The 23,248-nt window shown below is 41.4% G+C and overlaps 1 protein-coding gene across 2 annotated transcripts in view; it reads right to left on the bottom strand.

Annotated features, from left to right (window-relative positions):
* The window catches only part of LOC134567926 (pancreatic alpha-amylase-like), a 66,891-nt gene extending 45,513 nt beyond the window's left edge, over nt 1-21,378 (bottom strand). The window contains exons 1-9 of one of the 2 annotated variants that reach the window (XM_063426078.1): nt 21,048-21,362; nt 16,803-16,943; nt 13,012-13,209; nt 10,461-10,691; nt 8,485-8,618; nt 7,089-7,211; nt 3,443-3,542; nt 358-479; nt 147-272 (exon numbers count right to left, since the gene is read on the bottom strand). In XM_063426078.1, coding sequence (XP_063282148.1) covers nt 147-272; nt 358-479; nt 3,443-3,542; nt 7,089-7,211; nt 8,485-8,618; nt 10,461-10,691; nt 13,012-13,209; nt 16,803-16,943; nt 21,048-21,215 — 1,343 coding nt within the window. In that variant the 5' untranslated portion in view covers nt 21,216-21,362. Of the gene's footprint in view, nt 1-146; nt 273-357; nt 480-3,442; nt 3,543-7,088; nt 7,212-8,484; nt 8,619-10,460; nt 10,692-13,011; nt 13,210-16,802; nt 16,944-21,047 lie in introns of both variants that reach the window. The other variant, XM_063426079.1, reaches the window with a different exon arrangement.
* Nucleotides 21,379-23,248: the final 1,870 nt, after the last annotated feature.

Below are 23,248 nucleotides of genomic sequence, written 5' to 3'. Positions count from 1 at the left end.
TCCAAAGACACAGGCCAGCTTTAATTACTATCCATCATATTTAGAAACACGATTTCCATGTTAAAATGAAGGTGAGATGTAACCAGCAAAGCTGAAACATGAACATTTGTTATACACAGAAACTAGAAAAGCATCAGTGCACTCACCAGTCATCATTGTTGAAAACAATGAAACCTTTGTTTCCACGGCCAAATGCAATTTGATTGCTATCATTGTCCCACCAGTTAGCAAATGGTTCACCATCAACCACATTACGGAAAATGACCATATTTCTAACAATAAAAATAAAACAGAAGATCGCCATTAGTAACTTGAATGACTTTACGAGCGTTGCATTTTTGGATCCAGTAAACTTACTTTATTTGACGCCATCGGTGCTCACAAACCCAGTCATTCCCACAGGTTGTATCTGCATTAATGGTTACTGTTTTAATGGATCCATCAGCATTGCTTGGGGGCCCCATCCAGTTGTTTATATCCTAAAATACCAGTGGAAGCTTAGACGTCAATCTCAATTTTAAAATATAAACCAAATGACCTATTAAAATTATACCATGTTTGGAACATATATGCCCATTAGATTAGATTAGATTAGATATTCCCATAGATACCTAGACCATGATTTGATATGGTTCAAAATTCGGTCACTAATTTTATATGGAAGAACAAGAGACCCAGAATAAACAAATTACTCCTAGCACAAAAAATTAAGGAAGGAGGACTGGGTTTTCCGACTATCAATGATATATATCTGGCAAACTAGTTCTTCCATGTTTACCGAACTCAGTTGGAAAATGTTAAGAACGAGGGGTGGTATATACTAGAAAGAGAGATATGTCAGGTCCAAGATCTAAGTTCTTTACTCTGGTATAGTTCTGCTGATCCTAAAGTACGACTTATAAGAAGATCTAATATATGTATAGACTCAATATTAGAAATTTGGCAGATTATAAAAAGGAAGTGTAACATAGAAACCAAAATCCCTTTAACTCTTAAAGTTGAATTAATACCATATTACGTAGCAGACCTGAACTTAAAGTGCTGGATTTCTAGTGGTATTGTCCAGACTGACCAGTTGTTTGTAAACGATAAAATTAAACCATTTCCACAACTGAAGCAAGAATTCAGGTTACCTAATAAGGAACTATTCACATATTTGAGATTAAAAAACTTTTTAAACCAAAAGATTGACCCTAATTTACAAGTCGGGGCTAAGTTTATATGCTTAATATTAAATAATAACACAGTAAACAGAGTATCCGCTTTAGCAATGAATGCAATCTTAAAATTAGATGCACCTCCTCTTATTACTTCCTTGCAAAAATTAAAAATAAGAATTAATTGGGAAGATTGGTGTACGGTTCTATCTAGAACAGCCAAAAATATTCATTGTAACAAGAGAACAAAAGTGGAAACCACCCAGAGTATGTATAGTGAACAAAATACAAAAGGACAACCTGATATAGGTCAAATATCCTCAAATGGAATCTGTGTAAGAATAGAAAGCACTTTCATAGCGTAAAAAAGTTAATCCAAGTAGTGTTTAAAGTGAGATAGAAATACACTCACAAACGAACGAATATTCAGGCCTTTCACCCTCTCAGGGGTAGTGTGATGAGCAAAGAAGTCCTCCAACACGATATATGTGGATGTAAAAAATGCAATATAGTGAAGTTTGTTTATAAATATATAAATTCACATTTATTCATTGCACTTACAATTTAGCAGCATAAAACAGGCATCTCTCCATACATATATGGAACTCCTGGTGATGATAATCGAGTATCCACAGTCCAGAGATAGGGAGAAGATACAGCATTCAAATACAAATAAAAATAAATAAAAACAATTATAAGTACGTAGAATAACTCTACTTCTACGTACTTATAATTATAATTGTTTTTATTTATTTTTATTTGTATTTGAATGCTGTATCTTCTCCCTATCTCTGGACTGTGGATACTCGATTATCATCACCAGGAGTTCCATATATGTATGGAGAGATGCCTGTTTTATGCTGCTAAATTGTAAGTGCAATGAATAAATGTGAATTTATATATTTATAAACAAACTTCACTATATTGCATTTTTTACATCCACATATATCGTGTTGGAGGACTTCTTTGCTCATCACACTACCCCTGAGAGGGTGAAAGGCCTGAATATTCGTTCGTTTGTGAGTGTATTTCTATCTCACTTTAAACACTACTTGGATTAACTTTTTTACGCTATGAAAGTGCTTTCTATTCTTACACAGATTCCATTTGAGGATATTTGACCTATATCAGGTTGTCCTTTTGTATTTTGTTCACTATACATACTCTGGGTGGTTTCCACTTTTGTTCTCTTGTTACATATTTCCACAGGTGGTTGTGAAGTTCACCTGAAACCATCTCAGTATATGTGTATTTTCCTAGTGTATATACTTTATTTCTTTGTTTCAAAAATATTCATTGTTTGAATCTACTGGAATCATTATATAAAGTAATAAATAGATGGTACCTTGTCCCTACCAGACTAGCTAATATGTATAGCTCGACTTCACCTCTATGTTGGAGATGTAAGCAACACTTGGGCTCTTACATACACATATGGTGGGGATGTGAGACTGTAAGAAACTTCTGGCAGGAAAGTTTTGTTATTCTTGAAAAATTGATCTCTAAGCCTATTCCTAAAAGCCCAGAAAATGCTATTTTACATTTAAATACTGATTCCTTATCTCAGAAAGATTTTACTGTCTATATTCATTTTATGATAGCGATAAAAATAATAATAGCTAGGAATTGGAAAAATTCATTACCCTTTTCTTTAGACAAACTTCTATCTCAAGTTAAGTTTCAATTGGGAATGGAATCGCAACTAGACAAGCTATGTGGTAAAGATCTGAAAGCCAAAGACTATAGCTCCTTTTGGATAGAAAAGTTATAAAGTGAATATGGTGATTGTGGTTGTCCCTGAGTGACAGAATGTCCAGGTCACACTTGGAGACTAAGGGGTGGAAAATTGACATAGGATTCTAATGTGACTATGGAACTCTGTAATCAATTGGTAGATCTCCCTCTGCTCTCCATTCGGCATGAAAGTTGATGTACTGTATTTTTATATCGCACTATGACCTTTGTTTGATTTTGATTGAACTCTGAATATCATGTTCTATGTAAGTAAGTAAAATTAATGTCTATTTTTGTATGAAAAAAATAAAGATAAATAAATTTAAAAAAAAAAATTATACCATGTTTGTGAACATAATATTTAGGCAGCAACAATAATGTCAAGGAAGAAATAACTTAAGAATATGTAATAAGTATTAAATTAAGTAGGTTAGTATTAGTAATGAGGTTATAAGGTTAGCAGTGTGGTATAAAATATTCAACCTTGTTTATTATGGTTAAAAAACATTCAAATATAATTTATGAAGTTTAACATTAAAAATATTAGTTACCTTTCCGTTTACAAAGTATCTGGGCCAACGGTAACTTGACATGACTCGTGTAAAGCCGTAAGGATGTGCAAGCATGAACCCAACTCCCATTTTGTACATACTGCAAAGAAAATAAACATTAAACTATGTGTTACCTCTTTTGGAAATATAGATTCCAAAAAACAAAATATAAAACAGTATGACACTGATTTAATAAGCTTTTAGAATGATTCAATATTTTTAGAAAAACTTTACAAATTATTTATCTACAGAAGTCATCATTAAAATCTATGGGAACTTGTGGAGATAAATCAATGTAATCGTTTTTCTAATAGTGTTGAATCCAGGGGCGGACTGACCACTCGGGCATATCGGTCATGGACCGAGGGCCCGAGGCAGCCAGGGGCCCGGCAGCAAAGCCATGCTCCAGCTGGAGAGATCAGAGATCTCTCCAACTGGAACGGCAAAAAAATAAAAAAAGTATTTTCCTTTATTAGGTTGCTGGGGCCCCTGATGCAGCGCAGGGCCCCAGCAACCTACCGCTCTTTAAATCACCCCCCTCTCACCCTCACCCGAGACCTGGCAGCTTCACCTCCTCTCTGCCAGGTCTCCTCCTTCCTGTCCCATGCGGCTCTGTGTGATGGGAGAGGCAGAGCCAGGAAGTGACATCACTTCCTGTATTCTCCTCTCACACAGAGCCCGATCACAGCCACCAGGGGAGGGAGCAGCAGCCTGGGAGAGAATTAGACAGGTAGGCACTAATCACCCCCCCCTGTCACTAGTCACCCCCACTCTGTCACTAGTCACCCCCCTGTCACTGTCACCCTCCCTCTGTCACTAGTCACCCCCCCTCTTTCACTGGTCACCCCCCCTCTGTCATTGGTCACCCCCCCTGTCACTAGTCACCCCCCCTGTCACTAGTCACCCCCCTGTCACGGTCATCCCTCCCTCTGTCACTAGTCACCCCCCCTTTCACTGTCACCCCCCTCTGTCACTGTCACCCCCCCTCTGTCACTGTCACCCCCCTCTGTCACCCCCGCTCTGTCACTGTCACCCCCGCTCTGTCACTGTCACCCCCCTGTCACTGTCACCCCTCCCTCTGTCACTAGTCACCCCCCTCTGTCACTGTCACCCCCCTCTGTCACTGTCACCCCCCCTGTCACTGTCACCCCCCTCTGTCACTAGTCACCCCTCCCTCTGTCACTGGTCACACCCCTGTCACTGGTTACCCCCCCCTCTGTCACTTTCACCCCTCCCTCTGTCACTGTCACCCCCACCTCTGTCACTGTCACCCCACCTCTGTCACTGTCACCCCCCTCTGTCACTGTCACCCCCCCTCTGTCACTGTCACCCCCCCTCTGTCACTGTCACCCCTGCTCTGTCACTGTCACCCCTCCCCCTGTCACTTTCACCCCTCCCCTGTCACTGTCACCCCTCCCTCTGTCACTAGTCACCCCCCTCTGTCACTAGTCACCCCCCTCTGTCACTAGTCACCCCCCTCTGTCACTAGTCACCCCCTCTCTCTGTCACTGTGTCACCCCCTCCCTCACTGCCACAAGTCACCACTCCCTCCGTCACTGTGTCACTAATCACTCACTCCCTCCGTCACTGTGTCACTAATCACTCCCTCCCTGTGTCACTGTGTCACCCCCACCCTCCCTCTGTCACTAGTCACCCCACCCTCTGTCACCCCTTCCCTCCCTCTGTCATTGTGTCACCCCCTCCCTCTGTCATTAGTCACCCCTCCCTCTGTCACTAGTCACCCCCTCTCTCTGTCATTAGTCACCCCTTCCCTCCCTCACTCTGTCCTTAGTCACCCCCTCCCTCCGTCACTAGTCACCCCATCCCTCCCTCTGTCACTAGTCACCCCTCCCTCTGTCACTGTGTCACCCCCTCCCTCCCTCTGTCACTAGTCACCCCTCCCTCTGTCACTGTGTCACCCCCTCCCTCCCTTACTCTGTCACTAGTCACCCCCTCCCTTACTCTGTCACTAGTCACCCCCTCCCTCACTCTGTCACTAGTCACCCCCTCCCTCACTCTGTCACTAGTCACCCCCTCACTCTAGTGACAGTGAGGGAGGGTGAGGGTGTGACTAGTGATAGAGGGAGGAGATGACTAGTGACAGAGTGAGGGAGGCATAGGGTGACTAGTGACAGAGGGAGGGAGGGGGTGACTAGTGACAGAGGGAGGGAGGGGGTGACTAGTGACAGAGTGAGGGAGGGGTGACTATGGACAGAGGGAGGGTGTGACTAGTGACAGTCACCCTCTCCCTCCCTCTGTCACTAGTCAACCCTTCCCTCCATTACTCTGTCACTAGTCACCCCCTCACTCACTCTGTCACTAGTCACCCCCTCTAGTCACCCCCTCACTCTGTCACTAGTCACCCCCTCACTCACTCTGTCACTGTCACTAGTCACCCCTTCCCTTCCTTACTCTGTCACTAGTCACCCCCTCCCTCACTCTGTCAGTAGTCACCCCCTCACTCTAGTGACAGAGTGAGTGAGGGGATGACTGGTGACAGAGTGAGGGAGGGAGGTGGTGACTAGTGACAGAGTAAGGGGGGCAGTCACCCCCTCCCTCACTCTGTCACTAGTCACCCCCTCCCTCCCTGACTCTGCCTCCAGGTACCCCCTCACTCTGCCACCTGTCACCCTCTCCCTCACACACTCTGTCACCTGTCACATATGCATTCACACTGACACTACATCCAGATATGCACAAGTGCATTCACACAGATTCAAATACAAACATGCATTAATACACAGGTCTTCACAATATACACATCCAAAGGAATGCTGTATTATATGAGAGTTGTATTTAAAGGGACACTATAGTCACCCAGACCACTTCAGCTCAATGAAGTGGTCTGGGTGCCAGGTCCCTCAGGTTTTAACCCTTCAGATGTAAACATAGCAGTTTCAGAGAAACTGCTATGTTTACTTAGCAGGGTTAATCAAACCTCTAGTGGGTGTCATCCTGACGTGCAGAACGTCTATAGGAAAGCATTGAGAAATGCTTTCCTATGGACTGTTTGAAGCGCACTTGCCGCGCATGCGCATTTCGCTCCACTCATGAGCTGACGTCGGCGGGGGAGGAGAGGTCACCAGCGCCGAGGGGGCCCGGTGCTGGATAAAGGTAAGCTGCTGAAGGGGTTTTAACCCCTTCAGCGCAACGGGAGGGGGACCCTGAGGGTGGGAGCACCCTTAGGGCACTATAGTGTCAGGAAAACAAAGCGGTTTTCCTGACACTATAGTGATCCTTTAACATTTATTTAATGCACATATATTTGTGCATTCAAAGGGCCTGGGATCTAATTTTGCCCGGGGGCCCCAAAGGCTCTCAGTCCGCCCCTGGTTGAATCATTTGGTAAGCTTATTGAGGCCTTTGTCTTTATATGAATGTAATATGAGTGTTGCTTGTTTAAACCCTCTCTCCAACAAGAAACTGCATGCTGCACTTGTAGACTTCAAATATACTCTACAGAGGCACAAAGCATTCATTGGATTCTAGAATGCAAATTTGCTCATTTCTTTAATAATCTGGGAGACCAGTTCCAGTGTGGAGGAAACTTAATGTATGTGACTGGAAGGGGAGAGATTGACATATGGCGAAGCTTAGTTCAAATACACAACCAAAGATTTCTGAACAAGGGCTATATTCTTCTTACCGTGAATCAAAGAAAGTGAGAATTGAAGCACCGCCACCACCATGTCCTCTCTGATTATCATGGTTGTCAATAAAAACCAAGGATTTGTCATTGGGCATAAAACCCCAGCCTTCTCCCCAATTCCTAGAAAGAAGAAAGGTCATAAAAAGGTATTCATTCCACGTAAGCTAGGTCAATCAAACACTAGAGCAATCATACTTACCAAGTGTCATATATCTGATGGAGATGGTGCTGGAGAAAACTCACAGGATGCATTTATCAGAATACACATATCCTATGCTAATCTCTTGCTTTCATCTCTCAACCAAATGCATTCCCCCAGCAGGCCCAGACTGGCTATGGGCCGAGGCAGTCAGGAGAGATCAAGGGATCTCCCCTGCGAGCCCATGCAGGGCAGCACAGGCCCTAAGAGGAAGTTCTATCCCCTCACAGAGGAGTGCAAAGGAGATTTGAGTGACATACTCCGTGCATACAGGGCAAGCCGCCTGTCTTCTCGCGAGCTCCCATATTATCAGAGCATTGCCATGGTAACCACCGGCATCACTCTTAAAAAACGGTGCTCGCGAGAGGCAGAGACATGGTTTGTACCCTGCAGAGGTACAGATCAAATAACCGGCCTACTGGACCAAAGTAAACACCAAAAGCAACATGCAAACACATCGCTGCAAACACAAATGTTCTATACAAACAAACCCTTTCACTCAAACACCAATACAACTAGCAACGTACATCCAAATATAATAGCCCACACTACATCCAAGCACACCCCTGAATTGAAACACAAACACTACACACAAGTACACCACTTCATTCCAATGGCAACAGTACATACAAATACACCCCTACATGCACACACATACTCAACACAAAAGCATGATTACATTTAAACACACAAACACTGCTCACAAATACAACCCTGCAAGGATGGACAAATGATAGATCCTCAGCTGGCATAGCATTGTGGAAGTTACATGGCAGGTTAGGATCTCTCTTTTTGCCACTTTTGCAAAAAGGGGGCCCACAAAAGTTTCTTGCACCAGGGCCCTCTCTGCATTACTTCCACCACTGAGTCTGGGACAGAAAAAAAAGGCGGATGTAGTGGGTGTAGATTTAAGAGGACATAGAGAGACTGTTAGAGAGACCGGAGCAGCAAGAGCATTTGCACAGTGTGCAAAGAGTGAGCTTTCGCTTGGCTAATTTTTGGTCACGCAGCACACACAAGTTTTGTTCCCATTCTTAATTCCCTCTGCACAAAGTAAGAGCACATGAAAAGTAGCAAAAAAAATAATATTTATTTTATTTTATTTTTGTTAAGTAAATGTGCCTGTTTCATGGGCATGGGTCTAGAGCTTCATCTCCATTAACACCTAGATTAATATTATATTGATGTACTTACTTTAGGTAAGCCATCTTCTCTCCATTCCACTTGCGAATTACATTTCCAAGCTTAACACCATACTTGAATTCTGTTACACGACCATTTCCAAAATACTCACTGGCTGAAATGCCTTCTCCGCCAAGATCAATTACCTACAAAAAAGTTATAATGACCATAAAGGATAAACAAAAAAAAATATCAATATAGAAAGATACTCTTATATTAGAATTATTAAGATGAATTAGCAGATAATTAGTTTGAATTACATATATTTTCTGAAGGGACACACTATGTGTCCCGTGGAAATGAAACTCCCAGAGGGCTATATCCTAAAGTGATGGTAGAAGTTGGATGCCATGAGAAGCAAGCTATAGCAAGTGGTCAAAGTTATCATAGGAGCTCATACAAATAAGAGAGGGATGCTATAAGCCAACAACCCACCAGCCAGTGGCGTACATATAGGGGTTGCAGCTGTGACAGGGCCCGTCACTCCACGGGGCCCGGCAGCCTTGTGGACCCCTGTGACCCGGTTACCAGCCACCATGTTTTGTGGCCCTGGCCCGCGCGGCAAACCGCCGGGGCCGCACGTTCAAGGGGCCTATCGGGTGGCCCATGCTGTTAAGGCCACCCAATGGGTATGGATTCCCAGGGGTCCCCGGTCAGCACTGCAGTGCTTTAACAGCGCGACTGGGCCCCCTGTGATGACATCACAGCTGGGAGAAAGTGACTGCATCGGTCACTCCTCCCAGCTATCAAAGTGGGGACTCTGACTCCCATCAACCTGAGCCACCACTGGACCCCAGGGAAAGTCACCCTCCTGCACCTAAAAAGTAGGAAACAGGAGGGTGACTTAAACATTTTGTATATATGTGTGTGTGTTTGTTTGTATGCATGTGTGTATGTGTTTGTGTGTCTGTGTGTTTGTCTGTCTGTATGTATGTGTCTTTGTATGTATGTGTGTCTATGTATTTTTATTTGTTTTGTACCAATAAATAGCACGTATGTGCATTTAAAGAAACGGATCCAGGTCAAGTGTTGCTGGGTATCTAAGGGAAGGTGTCACCCTGAACAGACACATAAACGCTTGTACTTAGAGCCAGTCTGGAAGGTTCTATGCCAGGTGAGCACACCCAAACAACCTTTAGCTCATTATTAAGTGTTTAACTCACTACACTTAGTATATTTGTCTTCATTTTTTCTTCTGATATATATACCATATGGAGGAAACAACTACCCATTCAGAAGGTTTAAAGGGGTTTTATGCTAAAAACATACCAGCTGTAAAGTTTGGAGCCTATACCTAAAGGCTCCTAACCATGTGAGCTTGTTACCACTCACCATTTTTCACCACTTATTGTGTTAATAGTATTACACATTTTTCTCTCCTTGTCTTTATATGTCTGACTAATTATACAAGTCTCATTCCACCACAGCTCAGAGGTTTTGTTTTTTTTAATAACTAGGACTATTTGAAGATGAACTAATAAATGTGACAAAATAGTTTTATTTTATTTTTTATAAACTAAATCAAAAGCAATTGATATAATAATTTACAACTCTTTACAAATCTGTATTCCTAACGCTGCACAAATTAATTTCAAATTTTGAAATTTTTTAAAACGGATTACTGTGCAATATATTTAGAAGATAATGCCAGATATGTTGCATATGGTCATGTCTGTGGTAAATCATTTGAGATCTATAATATTTTATAGTCATATAATAATTATTATTTTCCTGAACCATTTTTACAATTATGAGCTGAACTAGAAACTTTGAGATGTGGCTCATCCAGAAATACCATCACAATTTTTGTAGCAGAGGGACTTGTGGGTGACCCTTTTGTGAACAAACTGGTAATGAATTTAGAGGAGTTAAATACCACTCTATTAACCCAGAAAAAAAGTTTGCCCTGGTGACAAGCAATCAGTTGTTAAAACTAATGTCTAACTAATGGATCCTCATAAAACAGTTTCTTGTTGAGCCACGTTTACCTCTTGGAAGATAAAGGGTTTGGTTTCATTAGCAAACCACTCTGTGTTCAAGTTGTTGAGTCGGTTTAGAATGGCTTTAATGTCACCAGGCCACATATGTTTAGAAGCGTCAAGTCTAAATCCAGCAACTCCAATACTTATCAAATTGTTCAGATAGTCAGCGATCTTTCCACGGACGTAGTCCTTCTCCAAAGCCAAGTCCAGGAGTCCAAGAAGCTGACAATCTCTTACCTGTGTGATATAACAGACATTGTAGAGTTATTTTATTTATGTATTTGGTCAGCAGATCATTTGTATGACAGCTAGCTTTGGTATATACCCCTTACATTCAGAAAGTACAATATTGTATAGAACACACAGAGGCATACCTAGAGGTTGGCAAAACTGGCACCCATCAGTGGGGCAAAAATCAGTTGTCATCAGGGCCAGCCCCTGTATATGTACTGTCTAATAGGGCATTTGCTTTAGTACACTATAACTAGTCTGCAGTATGGGCATGGGCAACCTATTTGCAAACATATATAGCGAGTACCGCTATATATTTATGCAGTTCCGGGCCCTGCTGGCTTGTCCAATGAAGAGGAGTCCCAAAAGTCCAGTAGCACCAGGTCCTCTACTCTCATGGCAACCTGTGGCTCGTGACAGGTGAGTGCTTGGTGCTTCTGGGGGAAGAGAAGAGACTCCTAAGCAAGGCCAACATGGGGGAGCTTGGGGAACTTGCGCCCTCTACACTGGTACCCTCTGTACCTGCTTTATTGCCTAACAAAAGATAATACAGCTATAGCCGCACATCTGCTGGCAGCAGCAGGGGATAATTTGCCAGTCAGAACATTTAGTAAGTACTTTTTCAATGGCAGTGATTATTATTCATCCAAAGCACTGCACATATTTTTTAATATACTAACTGCATTGATAAAAAAATAAAAAGCAAATTGTTGAAAATGCACTTTACAAAACGTTCTGTATTCTCCCATGCAGTAAGTGACCTTATTATTGCATTAAAAATGGGCAAAAATAAATAATAAATGCCTTTAACTTAAGAACCTCTCTTCACTAGGAAGAAAGATGACCAACAAAAAAAAATAGGAGCCACAGATACTGATCTATGGTGTCTGATATTATCTAATACATCATTTATTAGTTTTGTTTTTCAATAAATAAATAATTTTCCAGCAGCAATTTCACTCATTCGATAAGATGTATGTTCGTTTTGTGAATGGGGCTGTGCATGGACACAGCCAAGACAAGCCAAGTTCTCTTAAAGAGGAAGACAGGGGTGGAAAAGACGTGCACAGAGAACAAACATTTGTTTGGTCAAAGCAGAACAGATAGATTCCTACTTTTACATTAGAGGCACAAGGAACAGACTTATAGCTGTGGATATTTTTTGCGGGGGGAAAATGTACTGTGTCTTTTCTTTTGCTTTAAGAAAGTGGGTTACACACATGGTTAAGTATTCTGTGTGTCTGGGTTTGTGAATGTGAGTGTGTTGATTGTGTGTGTCACTGTAACTGTGAGCAGGGATGTTTTAGCCGCGAGGCAAACAAGGCATTTGCCTTGGGCTGCATTTTCCAGGGGCGGCAAAAAAAAGCCGCCCCCAAATGCCCAGGGCAAATGTCTTGTTAGCCTTGCGGCTAACTGACATGCTGGGCGGCGCTGGTGGGCGACTGGCGAGGGAGCACTTCCTCTGAGCGCTCTGCTCAGCTCCCTTGTGCGCCGCAGAGTGATGCCGGAAACCGGAATATGACGTCATATTCCGGTTCCCGGCATCACTCTGCGGCTTGGGAGGGAGCTGAGCAGAGCGATCAGGGGAAAGTGCTCCCTCGCCAGCCGCCCTCCCGCCAGCGCCGCCTGCCCAGCAGCCACTGGAACCCAGGGGAGAAAGAGAACCCCCCCAGCATTCCCAAAGGTAAGGAGGCTGGGGGGGTTCAAAATAAAATGTGTTAATGTGAGTGAGTGTGTGTCTGTTAGTGAGTGTGTGTGTGTGTGTGTGTGTGTCTGTTAGTGAGTGTGTGTGTGTGTCTGTTAGTGAGTGTGTCTGTTAGTGAGTGTGTCTGTTAGTGAGTGTGTCTGTTAGTGAGTGTGTCTGTTAGCTAGTGTATGCGTATCTGTCAGTGAATGTGTGTGTGTGTGTATTTAGAAGTTGGGGCGGGGGCGGGGGGGGGAATGGAGGGGGGCGCCTGAGTTTTGTCCTGCCTAGGGCAGCACAAAACCAGGATACACCACTGACTGAGTGTGGGTGTGTGTCTGCATGCATGATTGTGTGTTTCTTTGTGTGTTTGTGTGACTGAGTGTGCCTGTATGTGTATATTTGTGAGTATGTGTATGTATTTATTATTGTGAGTGGGCTTCAAGGGCACCTCTGAGAACACACAGAATATGACGACTATGTACTTTATAGTTCAAAATTAAAATGATATTGTCTTGCTTTAGTTCCCTTTAACACAAACAACTGTCGGATTGCAATGGGGATGAAATATCCATGAACAAAATTGAAAGGAATGTGGTATGAACTGTGCTACAAGTATCAGCATTCATAGCCATACATTACCTGATAAGCATCATTGTAGTTGTCTATCCCTCCATTAGATGATCTGCATTTCTTATCATTGAAATCTAGAAGAGAATATGGGACTCCTGGAAAATCTCTTGCCCCTGAATTGTAATAACTCCCACAGGTGGAACTTGTTCCAATTCCCGCTCCATAACCAGTCATATGGTTTATGACAATATCTACGTAGATGTATACCTAGAAAATAAATATATTTTGCTAATTAAAAAAAAATGCATTATCTCAAGGCAGTTTTCTAACCAAACATCCTGTAATCACTTTTTTCTCTTTGTAAATATTGGATTGGCCAGAAACAAGCAAGGACACAGTGGTTTGGATAATGCAGATTTTTTTCCCCCAACAGTTTAGCTCACCGTTTTAATACTTTTCAAAGTGTAAGGATAGATAGATTATATATTTATATATATATATATATATATATATATATATATATATATATATATATTTGCAAGAAAAAGTATGTGAACCCTTTGGAATGATATGGATTTCTGCACAAATTAGTCATAAAATGTGATCTGATCATCTAAGTCACAATAGACAATCACAGTCTGCTTAAACTAAGAACACACAAAGAATGAAATGTTGCCATGTTTTTATTGAACACACCATGTAAACATTCACAGTGCAGGTGGAAAATGTATGTGAACACCTAGACTAATGACATCTCCAAGAGCTAATTGGAGTCAGATGTCAGCCAACTGGAGTCCAATCAATGAGATGAGATTGGAGGTGTTGGTTACAGCTACCCTGCCCTATAAAAAACACACACCAGTTCTGGGTTTGCTTTTCACAAGAAGCATTGCCTGATGTGAATAATGCCTCGCACAAAAGAGCTCTCAGAATAACTACGATTAAGAATTGTTGACTTGCATAAAGCTTGAAAGGGTTATAAAAGTATCTCCAAAATTGCTGTTCATCAGTCCACAGTAAGACAAATTGTCTATAAATGGAGAATATATTATAGACTGCTCAATGAGGTGAAGAAGAATCCTAGATTGGAAGCTAAAGACTTACAAAAGTCACTGGCAAATGCTAACATCCCTGTTAGCGAATCTACAATACGTAAAACACTAAACAAGAATGGATTTCATGGGAGGATACCACAGAGGAAGCCACTGCTGTCCAAACAAAACATTGCTGCACGTTTACAGTTTGCACAAGAGCACCTGGATGTTCCACAGCAGTACTGGCAAAATATTCTGTGGACAGATGAAACCAAAGATGCGTTGTTTGGAAGAAACACACAACACTATGTGTGGCGAAAAAGAGGCACAGCACACCAACATCAAAACCTCATCCCAACTGTGAAGTATGGTGGTGGGGGCATCATGGTTTGGGGCTGCTTTGTTGCGTCAGGGCCTGGACGGATTGCTATCATCGAAGGAAAAATGAATTCCCAAGTTTATCAGAACATTTTGCAGGGGGAACTTAAGGCCATCTGTCTACCAGCTGAAGCTCAACAGAAGCATAGAAGTAAATCAACAACAGAATGGCTTAAACAGAAGAAAATACGCCTTCTGAAGTTGCCCAGTCAGAGTCCTGACCTCAACCCGATTGAGATGCTGTGGCATGACCTCAAGAAAGCGATTCACACCAGACATCCCAAGAATATTGCTGAACTGAAACAGTTCTGTAAAGAGGAATGGTCAAGAATTACTCCTGACTGTTGTGCATGTCTGATCTGCAACTACAGGAAACGTTTGGTTGGAGTTATTGCTGCCTAAGGAGGTTCAACCAGTTATTAAATCCAAAGGTTCACATACTTTTTCCACCCGCACTGTGAATGTTTACATGGTGTGTTCAATAAAAACATGGCTACATTTCATTCTTTGTGTGTTATTAGTTTAAGCAGACTGTGATTGTCTATTGTTGTGACTTAGATGATGATCAGATCACATTTTATGACCAATTTGTGCAGAAATCCATATCATTCCAAAAGGTTCATATACATATACATATACACACACACATATACATATATATATATCCCAAAGGTAAGGAGGCTGGGGGGGTTAAAAATAAAATGTGTTAATGTGAGTGAGTGTGTGTCTGTTAGTGAGTGTGTGTGTGTGTGTGTCTGTTAGTGAGTGTGTGTGTGTGTGTGTCTGTTAGTGAGTGTGTGTGTGTGTGTGTGTCTGTTAGTGAGTGTGTCTGTTAGTGAGTGTGTCTGTTAGTGAGTGTGTCTGTTAGTGAGTGTGTCTGTTAGCGAGTGTATGCGTATCTGTCAGTGAATGTGTGTGTGTGTGTGTGTGTGTGTATTTAGAAGTTGGGGCGGGGGCGGGGGGGGGAATGGAGGGGGGCGCCTGAGTTTTGTCCTGCCTAGGGCAGCACAAAACCAGGATGTTTACATGGTGTGTTCAATAAAAACATGGCTACATTTCATTCTTTGTGTGTTATTAGTTTAAGCAGACTGTGATTGTCTATTGTTGTGACTTAGATGATGATCAGATCACATTTTATGACCAATTTGTGCAGAAATCCATATCATTCCAAAAGGTTCATATACATATACATATACATATACACACACACATATACATATATATATATATATATATATATATATATATATATATATACACACACACACACACACACACACACACATATATATACATATATCTAAGAATGGATGAAAATGTGGAGTTCTGGCAGTAGTCTGGTAGTGTTTATTATTGAAACAACAGACTAAATAATGGTAACATATACAGTTTATATACCACATAATAATGCTCAGTTTCAGAGAAATATTATGGAATTTTCTGTGGGTAATCCCATTAGATCAAATTTTTGTCACAGGAAACTGGTGCTCTATTTTACTCCTAAATTTTCTTTCAACTGCTAAGTATAGTAGATACACTCCCAAAGGAAACAAGGGTATATTTTTTTTGCATGTTTTCTTTGGGGGTATGGAAAAAAAAAAAAAAAGCATGCAAAAGCTGCAGACTGAATACTCCAATAAGACTTCTCTAAACATGAGCCACGTACATGTGCACATGCAATCACACCTTTTCTATGCTTCTCCATGAGCTGTAGTCAGTGAAGAAGGGGGGAAGGAATGCAAGCTCTAGCACAGTGCCAACACCTGCTGGTTCTGTTATCTCTGTGGAGCCAAGTGTAAGAAAACCTCCCAGGCTGTCAATCAGGTGACTCTACCACCAATTATAACTCAATGCCTGTAGTGAAGTTAAAATATTAGTAACCTGAGAACAGGTAGAATAGTAAGGGATAGCCAAGGTCAAGGACATCAAAAAATTGAATGAGAATGCCAAGCCAAGGACAACAGGATTAATTTTAAACAAATTGCATCAGTTCAGCAGCACCAGAACTCACATATGCACATGATTTGCTGCATTTTGGCAAGGCTGATTAGAGTATTGGTAACTGGCAATACCATTCAGACCGCCGTACCAATAAGTGTCTTTGGGAAAGACATTTAATGATATATATCCACATACTTCAAATACTCCTAGACTATTTGAGCAGGGCATTCTTTATCCCCTTTCGATAAAAGTTCTGGGTTGTTTGTTGATGTTAATGACAACTATAGATGTTCTTATTTCCATTTTCACAACACACGGTGTTAGAGAGACTGACACCAGTGCAAGACCATGTGCAATGAAGGCAAGTGCTTTGGGCAGATAACATTTTAAGAGAGAGTTTGCGAGAAGAGTACACAAGGAACAATGTTCTTAGTAATGCGGCCAAGTGTATTTTAATTCAAGGGGGGGGGAGGGACAACAAAAAAGCAAAGTAAGCGTCTTACATACCCCAACATTATTGCACCTGGTTACCATGTCCCTGAACTGCTTTTCATTACCAGACCGAGTACAAATCTTGTAACTTATAGGCTGATATCGTTCTTCCCAGGGCCTGTTTTCCATGATCAGATGTTCACTTGCTGGGGAGACCTGAAAAGAAAGAAGAGAGGTTTAAAATATATTTTCTCAGTCAAGTGTGGTTGTTAACTTTAATTATGGCTGCATACTCTGTTCACTTCTCCTTTTTCTTATTCTATGTTTTTGTCTTCATCTTTTAAATATTGATTCTTTCCACCAGTTATTTAAAAATGTATTTATAGAACTGCAGAGAAACACAGTGACATGGTAAAAGAGTTACAAATGGTTGTGCACTGCACACTTATGCCTCTCTTGCATACTGGTGCTCCTCTGGGTTTATTCATGACAGACTAATGCCTGGGGCGCAGGTTCCCTATCTGTAACAGCAGAGTTCTTGAACAGATGTCACCATACTTTGACTGCTAGGATATTGCCTTACATACATTCTGTACTAGACGAACTAAATACAGGTAGGAGTAATGTCACATGTCATCATTATAACAGTAGTTGTATTACCCTATGAAATAGGCATGTGTTGTTCTGCTCAAGCAATTGGCTCCTCTGTCTGCAATTAAATGTCCATCCCAGTCTGCTTAAAGGGACACTATAGGCACCCAGACCACTTCAGCAAACTGAAGTGGTCTTGGTGCACAGTCCCTTTTGCACTTAGTGCTGCAATGTAAAACCAGACAGCCACTAGAGGGCTTCCTGAATGGAAACAGATCTTTGGTCTGGTATCTGACGCTCTGTATGAGGACCTCCAGCGTCAGATTTTTTTCCCCTTAGTAAAGCATTGATTCAATACTTTCCTATGGGGAGGTCTAATGCGAATGCGGTATTTGCCACGCATCTGCATTAGACCCCACTCATCGCAGGACAGGAGGAGGGGACTGAGCATTGACCCGGCGCTGAGGGACATATACGTAGGAAAAAGGTAATTAAATAAAGGGTTTTTAAGCCTTTATTTACCATTAGGGGAGGGGGAGTCAGTGGGAGTGATAGCGCCAGGAATACAGCTTTGTATTCGTGGCACTTTAAGTTTTGCTGTGTTACACCATCCACTCCTGCTCTGTCAACTCTGCATTGGCCAAGTCCTGCCTTGTAATCTAATTCAAAAAGTTTAAAGGGACACTACAGTCACCTGAACAACTACAGCTTAATGTAGTTGTTCTGATAAATATAGTCAGTCCATGCAGGGGTTTTGCAGTAAATACTGTCCTTTAGAGAAAAGGCAGTGTTTACATTACAGCGTAGGGACATCTTCAGTGGCCACTCCTCAGATAGCTACTAAAAGTTCTTCCCAGGACAGTGCTGCACACTGTGTAGTACTGCCATTCAGTGTCTCCACCCTCTGAAAACACTGAACTTTCCTCATAGAGATGCATTGATTCAGTGCATCTCTATAAGTAGATGCTAATTGGCCAGGGTGGTATTTGGCTCCACCACCATCCTGGCTACTTGGCTGAGATCAACAGAATTGACAATCTTAGCCAATCACAATGCTTTCCTAATGGAAAGCATTGTGATTGGCTGAGATTGTCACTTCTGATGATGTCACCCAAGGAGACAGATCAGGGGAGAGCCAGCACAAGCAGACTGGAAGAAAGGCAAGATTTTACTATATCTTGGGGTGCATGGTTTACATGTTTGAAATCTGCCCTATTTCAGCAGGTTTTGCACATACCTAGTGTCCTTTAAGAAGGAATTTCAGGAATTTCCGTGCCACGTGGGCAGCAGAGTCAGTTGCCCATGAGTGGAGGCATGCTATTGGCCACTCTTTTTAGGAACCATCATTGGCTCATAGCACCAGGGGGTGAGGTTACAGTGCCCACAGGAGAGAGAAGCAATAATTCATCTGGAGAGCAACACAAGGAAAGCACAGCAGCAGATCCTGGCCCCCTGCCAAATGTAAGTGTAAAATATTATTGTTTTCTTTCCAAAAAGAGTCCTGCCTGAGAGCTGATTAAACAAGTGTATTTACTTAGATATATAATAAATATATAAAATTAGGGAAGCCCAGAGAGGACAAGGGGAGGGGGACATTTCTGACACAGACTCTGTGCTACCTGTCACTAATAGTTTAAACAACTACTACATATATCCACATGCAGCTAAGACCCGAAACACTCATGATGTGGCTAGTTCAACGTTGGGGCTCAGCTGCACTCCTTACCCTGCCACCATAACTTAGCCTCTGCATACAGATATTCACAGCTAGACTTACTTTTGTTATATTTCTCAACATTGCAGGACCAGTCTTTGGGGCAGGCAAGGAGGGTGCCTCGTTATTATAGTGCAACGATAGCAGTAATTAGGGGCTTATTTTTCTCTCTTATTCAGCAGCAGATTAGGTGCCCTTGAAGGCACAGATAATGGATTTTTCTACTGTTAGATATATATTCAGTAGATATTTGGTGCCCTATTAAGCACAGAATTAGGGCTCCTATACCATAAATCTTAGATCTATTCACTATTATACCCTATACTCTAGCTGTATTTGACCTACCTTACCCTTTAGATTACTTTTCATGCACTGTTATTATATAAAAGTATGGGTTCTGTGTTCAAAGGCGCTTAGAAGAGATAAATAATGTACAATATAGTGATAGCAGCTAACACACCAAAAGTAGGAACTCTTACACCTACTAACAATGAATGGTATACAAAGAAAGCATTATTGTGCAATAGCATGCAAAAATAGTGCAAAGGTGGAGCGCTTAAAAATAAAACACTTACTCCTGTAAAATTCAGGAGATAATATAAATGATGTTGAGGTCCTTTTGGGTATTTGAAGAATGCAGAGAGACCTCGAAATGGAGACAAAAAATAGAGAGAACAGGGAAGCAACGCTGACCCTGGTGTAGAAATCCTTGGTAAGGTGGATAATAAGGTATAAATAACAATTGGCTTCTCACCTTATTAGGAGCCTATAACTGGGCTCCAAGTGTGCAGGTATACTGTCAATTATAGGGTGGCAGTTCCCTTCTTTGTAGCAGCATAAGTATATCACTAGTCCACTTGGTAAAAGAAATTAACATTTATTGTAAATCATACATAAAAACAATAAAATAAATTCGGTATACTCAAGTGCCAGTGTCCAAGACGCGTTTCGCCGATGTGTTTCGGCTTTTTCAATTGGTATACATAGTGCTGCTAGGTACAAGTTTAAATATCCTTAACTGGAAGTTCATTGGAGAATAGCGTCCGTGATACAGTGATTGTATATTTGTAAGGTCAAATTGTATAGAGACCACTACTACTACCAGTGTGTACGTATACTATTTGTATATTTCTTCATATTTAGGGCGCGGTTTCCTCCTCTTTTTCTGTTCACGCTACTTTTTTACAAGGTCGGGGTTCCTTGTATTGGTTACTGCTGCCTATTTACCATCATTTATCATATAGTGAGTGCCTAATCTATCTATTTTTTGTACTCTCTGCTTCATGCATGTCAGATGAACATTATTCGTGAGAAAATACGCAGTAATATACATGTATTTTGATTTTAAAATATTTTATATTCTGTTATATGACACTTACATGTGCGCAACATAAGACATAGACAATAGATTGATTACCATATCTTTCAACAGACAGAAGGTGGTAATAGTAATGTTAATACAATTAAGGTATCTATTTGATCAAGTCAGTAATTATTCTGGGTATTTATACAAAAAAAATGTAGAATTCCATAATCAACATTTAAGACAGTAATTAGGTAGATTACTTCAGAAACATTTGTGGTTACATTTTAAATTTTACTGTATAGAATAGATAGGTAGAAATGACAGAATATTATAGAAAATTACCAACATTAGAGCTGGTCAATCTGACTACACCAACCTTTAACAAACTAAATCGGTATTATTTGACTTCTTGTGTTTTTTATTTTTTTTATTTTACTTTTTGTTCATTTATATCACAAATCCCTTGCTAAAATGCAGACTTACTTGGTAAACATTACAAAAATTGCTCAAAGAGCTTCCTCAGTAGACATCACAGAATCTCCCAAAATGACCAGAACGTTAGTTGGTGTTACTGCTCTCAAATTCCTCAGCCAATATTTGGAGTAGCACAGCTTGGACTTCTAAATAGTCTATGGCAGATTACCCAGACATTGTTGATGTTTTAACAGATACAAGTTAGAATTTAGAAACAAAAGCTAACTTCACTTACCTGGACGCCTCCAAAGCCATTGGGTCCCAAATATCGTTCACACTCTGCTGCAATGTCCTCCCATCTCCATTCAAACAGATGGACTATAGAAGTTCGGTTTTCATTAAGATTGGGGTTATACTGAGCAGAGCAAAGGCCAACAACCACAAGGAGAAGGAAGACACTCATCTTGAGTGGAATTGCAATCTACTCTCTTCTGTGTGCCTTTTATACTCTATAAAGAGGGGTGTGGTCGTGGAGCAATGTAGCACTATAGAAATTTGTTCTATAAATCTGGGCAGCTGAAAAAACAGGAGAGAGAATTCTCAATGTTGCTTTTTTCGTTATGAAATCTTTCAGTGTTGCAATAACCTGTTTATTGCATAATTTTTGTTTGTACAAGGAGTATATATATATATATATTTTTTTTTTTTTACTGCAATTCACAGTTGATTAACTAAATTATCAATTTCCCCTCCTGTAACCTTGGATAAAAGTAGAGAGAATAACTGAACATGAAAATAGGAAATATTGTAAGGGCCAGTCAGCTGTATTGTGGAATTAGCAGGATTTGATGTGCTACAATGAAACCCTTAACCCCTTAAGGACACATGACATGTGTGACACGTCATGATTCCCTTTTATTATAGAAGTTTGGTCCTTAAGGGGTTAAACTGGAGCCCTATATGAAGGCACAGCACAATAAGATAATGCTAAACAAATGTATTAGCACTTTAAGCACAAAAACATTATAAACAATATATATTGGTAAATATATAAACACAGGGGTAAATCAGAATGCAGGCAGGGTGTAGAGTTGCAGATATAAGTAGGTCTCAGGGAGCAGGCAAGCCACAGGAATTGGCAGCAGGTAAAGCACACGAATTAGGGAGCAGGCCTGGAGGAGTCTGGATGGGCAGCAGGCTTCTGGAATCAGGGAGCAGGTCTTTTGGAGATAGGAACAAGGCAGGCCTGTGCAGTGGCGTCTCTAGGATTAATTTTTAGGGGGGGCACATGGTGGGCCAGGGACAAAAGTAGGGGGGCACATTTAACCCCGCCCTCGCCGCAGTTTGACCCCGCTCCTGCCGCATGTTAAGCCCCGCCCCCGACACAATGTGTTTTTTTTTTTTATAATCCCTGGTGGAGGATTCATTATTTTCCAACAGGGATTATTAAAAAAAAAAAAACATTTCCCTTGATATAGTGCCATAGTTGCCAACATTTGAGAAATTGGGACATTCAGCGCTCCCTGTACAGTGCTGCTCTCTGTATAATACATCGCTGTGTGTATAATATCCTGGGACAGTCAGTGCTCCCTGTATAGTGCTGCTCGCTGTAAATACAGATCTGTTTGTGTATAATATCCCAAGACAGAGAGCAGCACTATACATGATTGTCCCAGGATATTATACAGACACAGACCTGTATTATACAGAGAACAGCACTATAGTATTATACAGATAGCTGAGCATATACCCCATGTCCCAATCTCTAGACTACAAGTACCTGTCAACAGCAGCTCCCAGATGCGTGTAACAGGGCTAAAGTGTGCGGCAGCTCACACAGATGATTCAGCGGTAAAGCGCACTCGCTGGCAGAGCCAAACTGGAAAGCAGCCCTGGAAAAAAAATGTATGCCATTCCTACAGGTCAATATATATATATATAGTACAGTGAGCACACAAGCTCACTGACATGCGCAAAAGGGCTCACTGACAGACAAAAAACTCTCTGACTCACACACAGGCTTACTACAGACAAACTCACTTGTATAAACACAAGGCTCACTACAAAGAAGTTCAGGGACACACACATGCTCAATAAATAGAAGCTCACTGACACACACAAGCAGTACCATCTTAACAGTGTTAAGGGCCCCCGGGCAAAGCAGTGCACTGGGGCCCTTCCTACACAACAACTCACAGGAATAAAAATTGTAATTATTGATAGACTGCTGAGTACATACACACAGTACACAAATACGAACACCGAGAAACTTCTAAATACACACACACACACACAGACGTTGCTGAATGCACATAGGCTGATTTTTACACTTACACACAGACTGCTGAATCCAACACACACACAGCTGAGTCCATACACACACACACACAGACATACAGACTGCTGAGTCCATACACACACAGACTGCTGAGTCCATATACACACAGACAGACACACAGACTGCTGAGTCCATATACACACAGACAGACACACAGA

Source organism: Pelobates fuscus, chromosome 7 (assembly GCF_036172605.1).
Source record: "Pelobates fuscus isolate aPelFus1 chromosome 7, aPelFus1.pri, whole genome shotgun sequence".
Taxonomy (NCBI): Eukaryota; Metazoa; Chordata; class Amphibia; order Anura; family Pelobatidae; genus Pelobates; species Pelobates fuscus.
The sequence above is the reverse complement of the archived record's forward strand: the minus strand, read 5'-3'. Positions and strand labels throughout refer to the sequence as shown.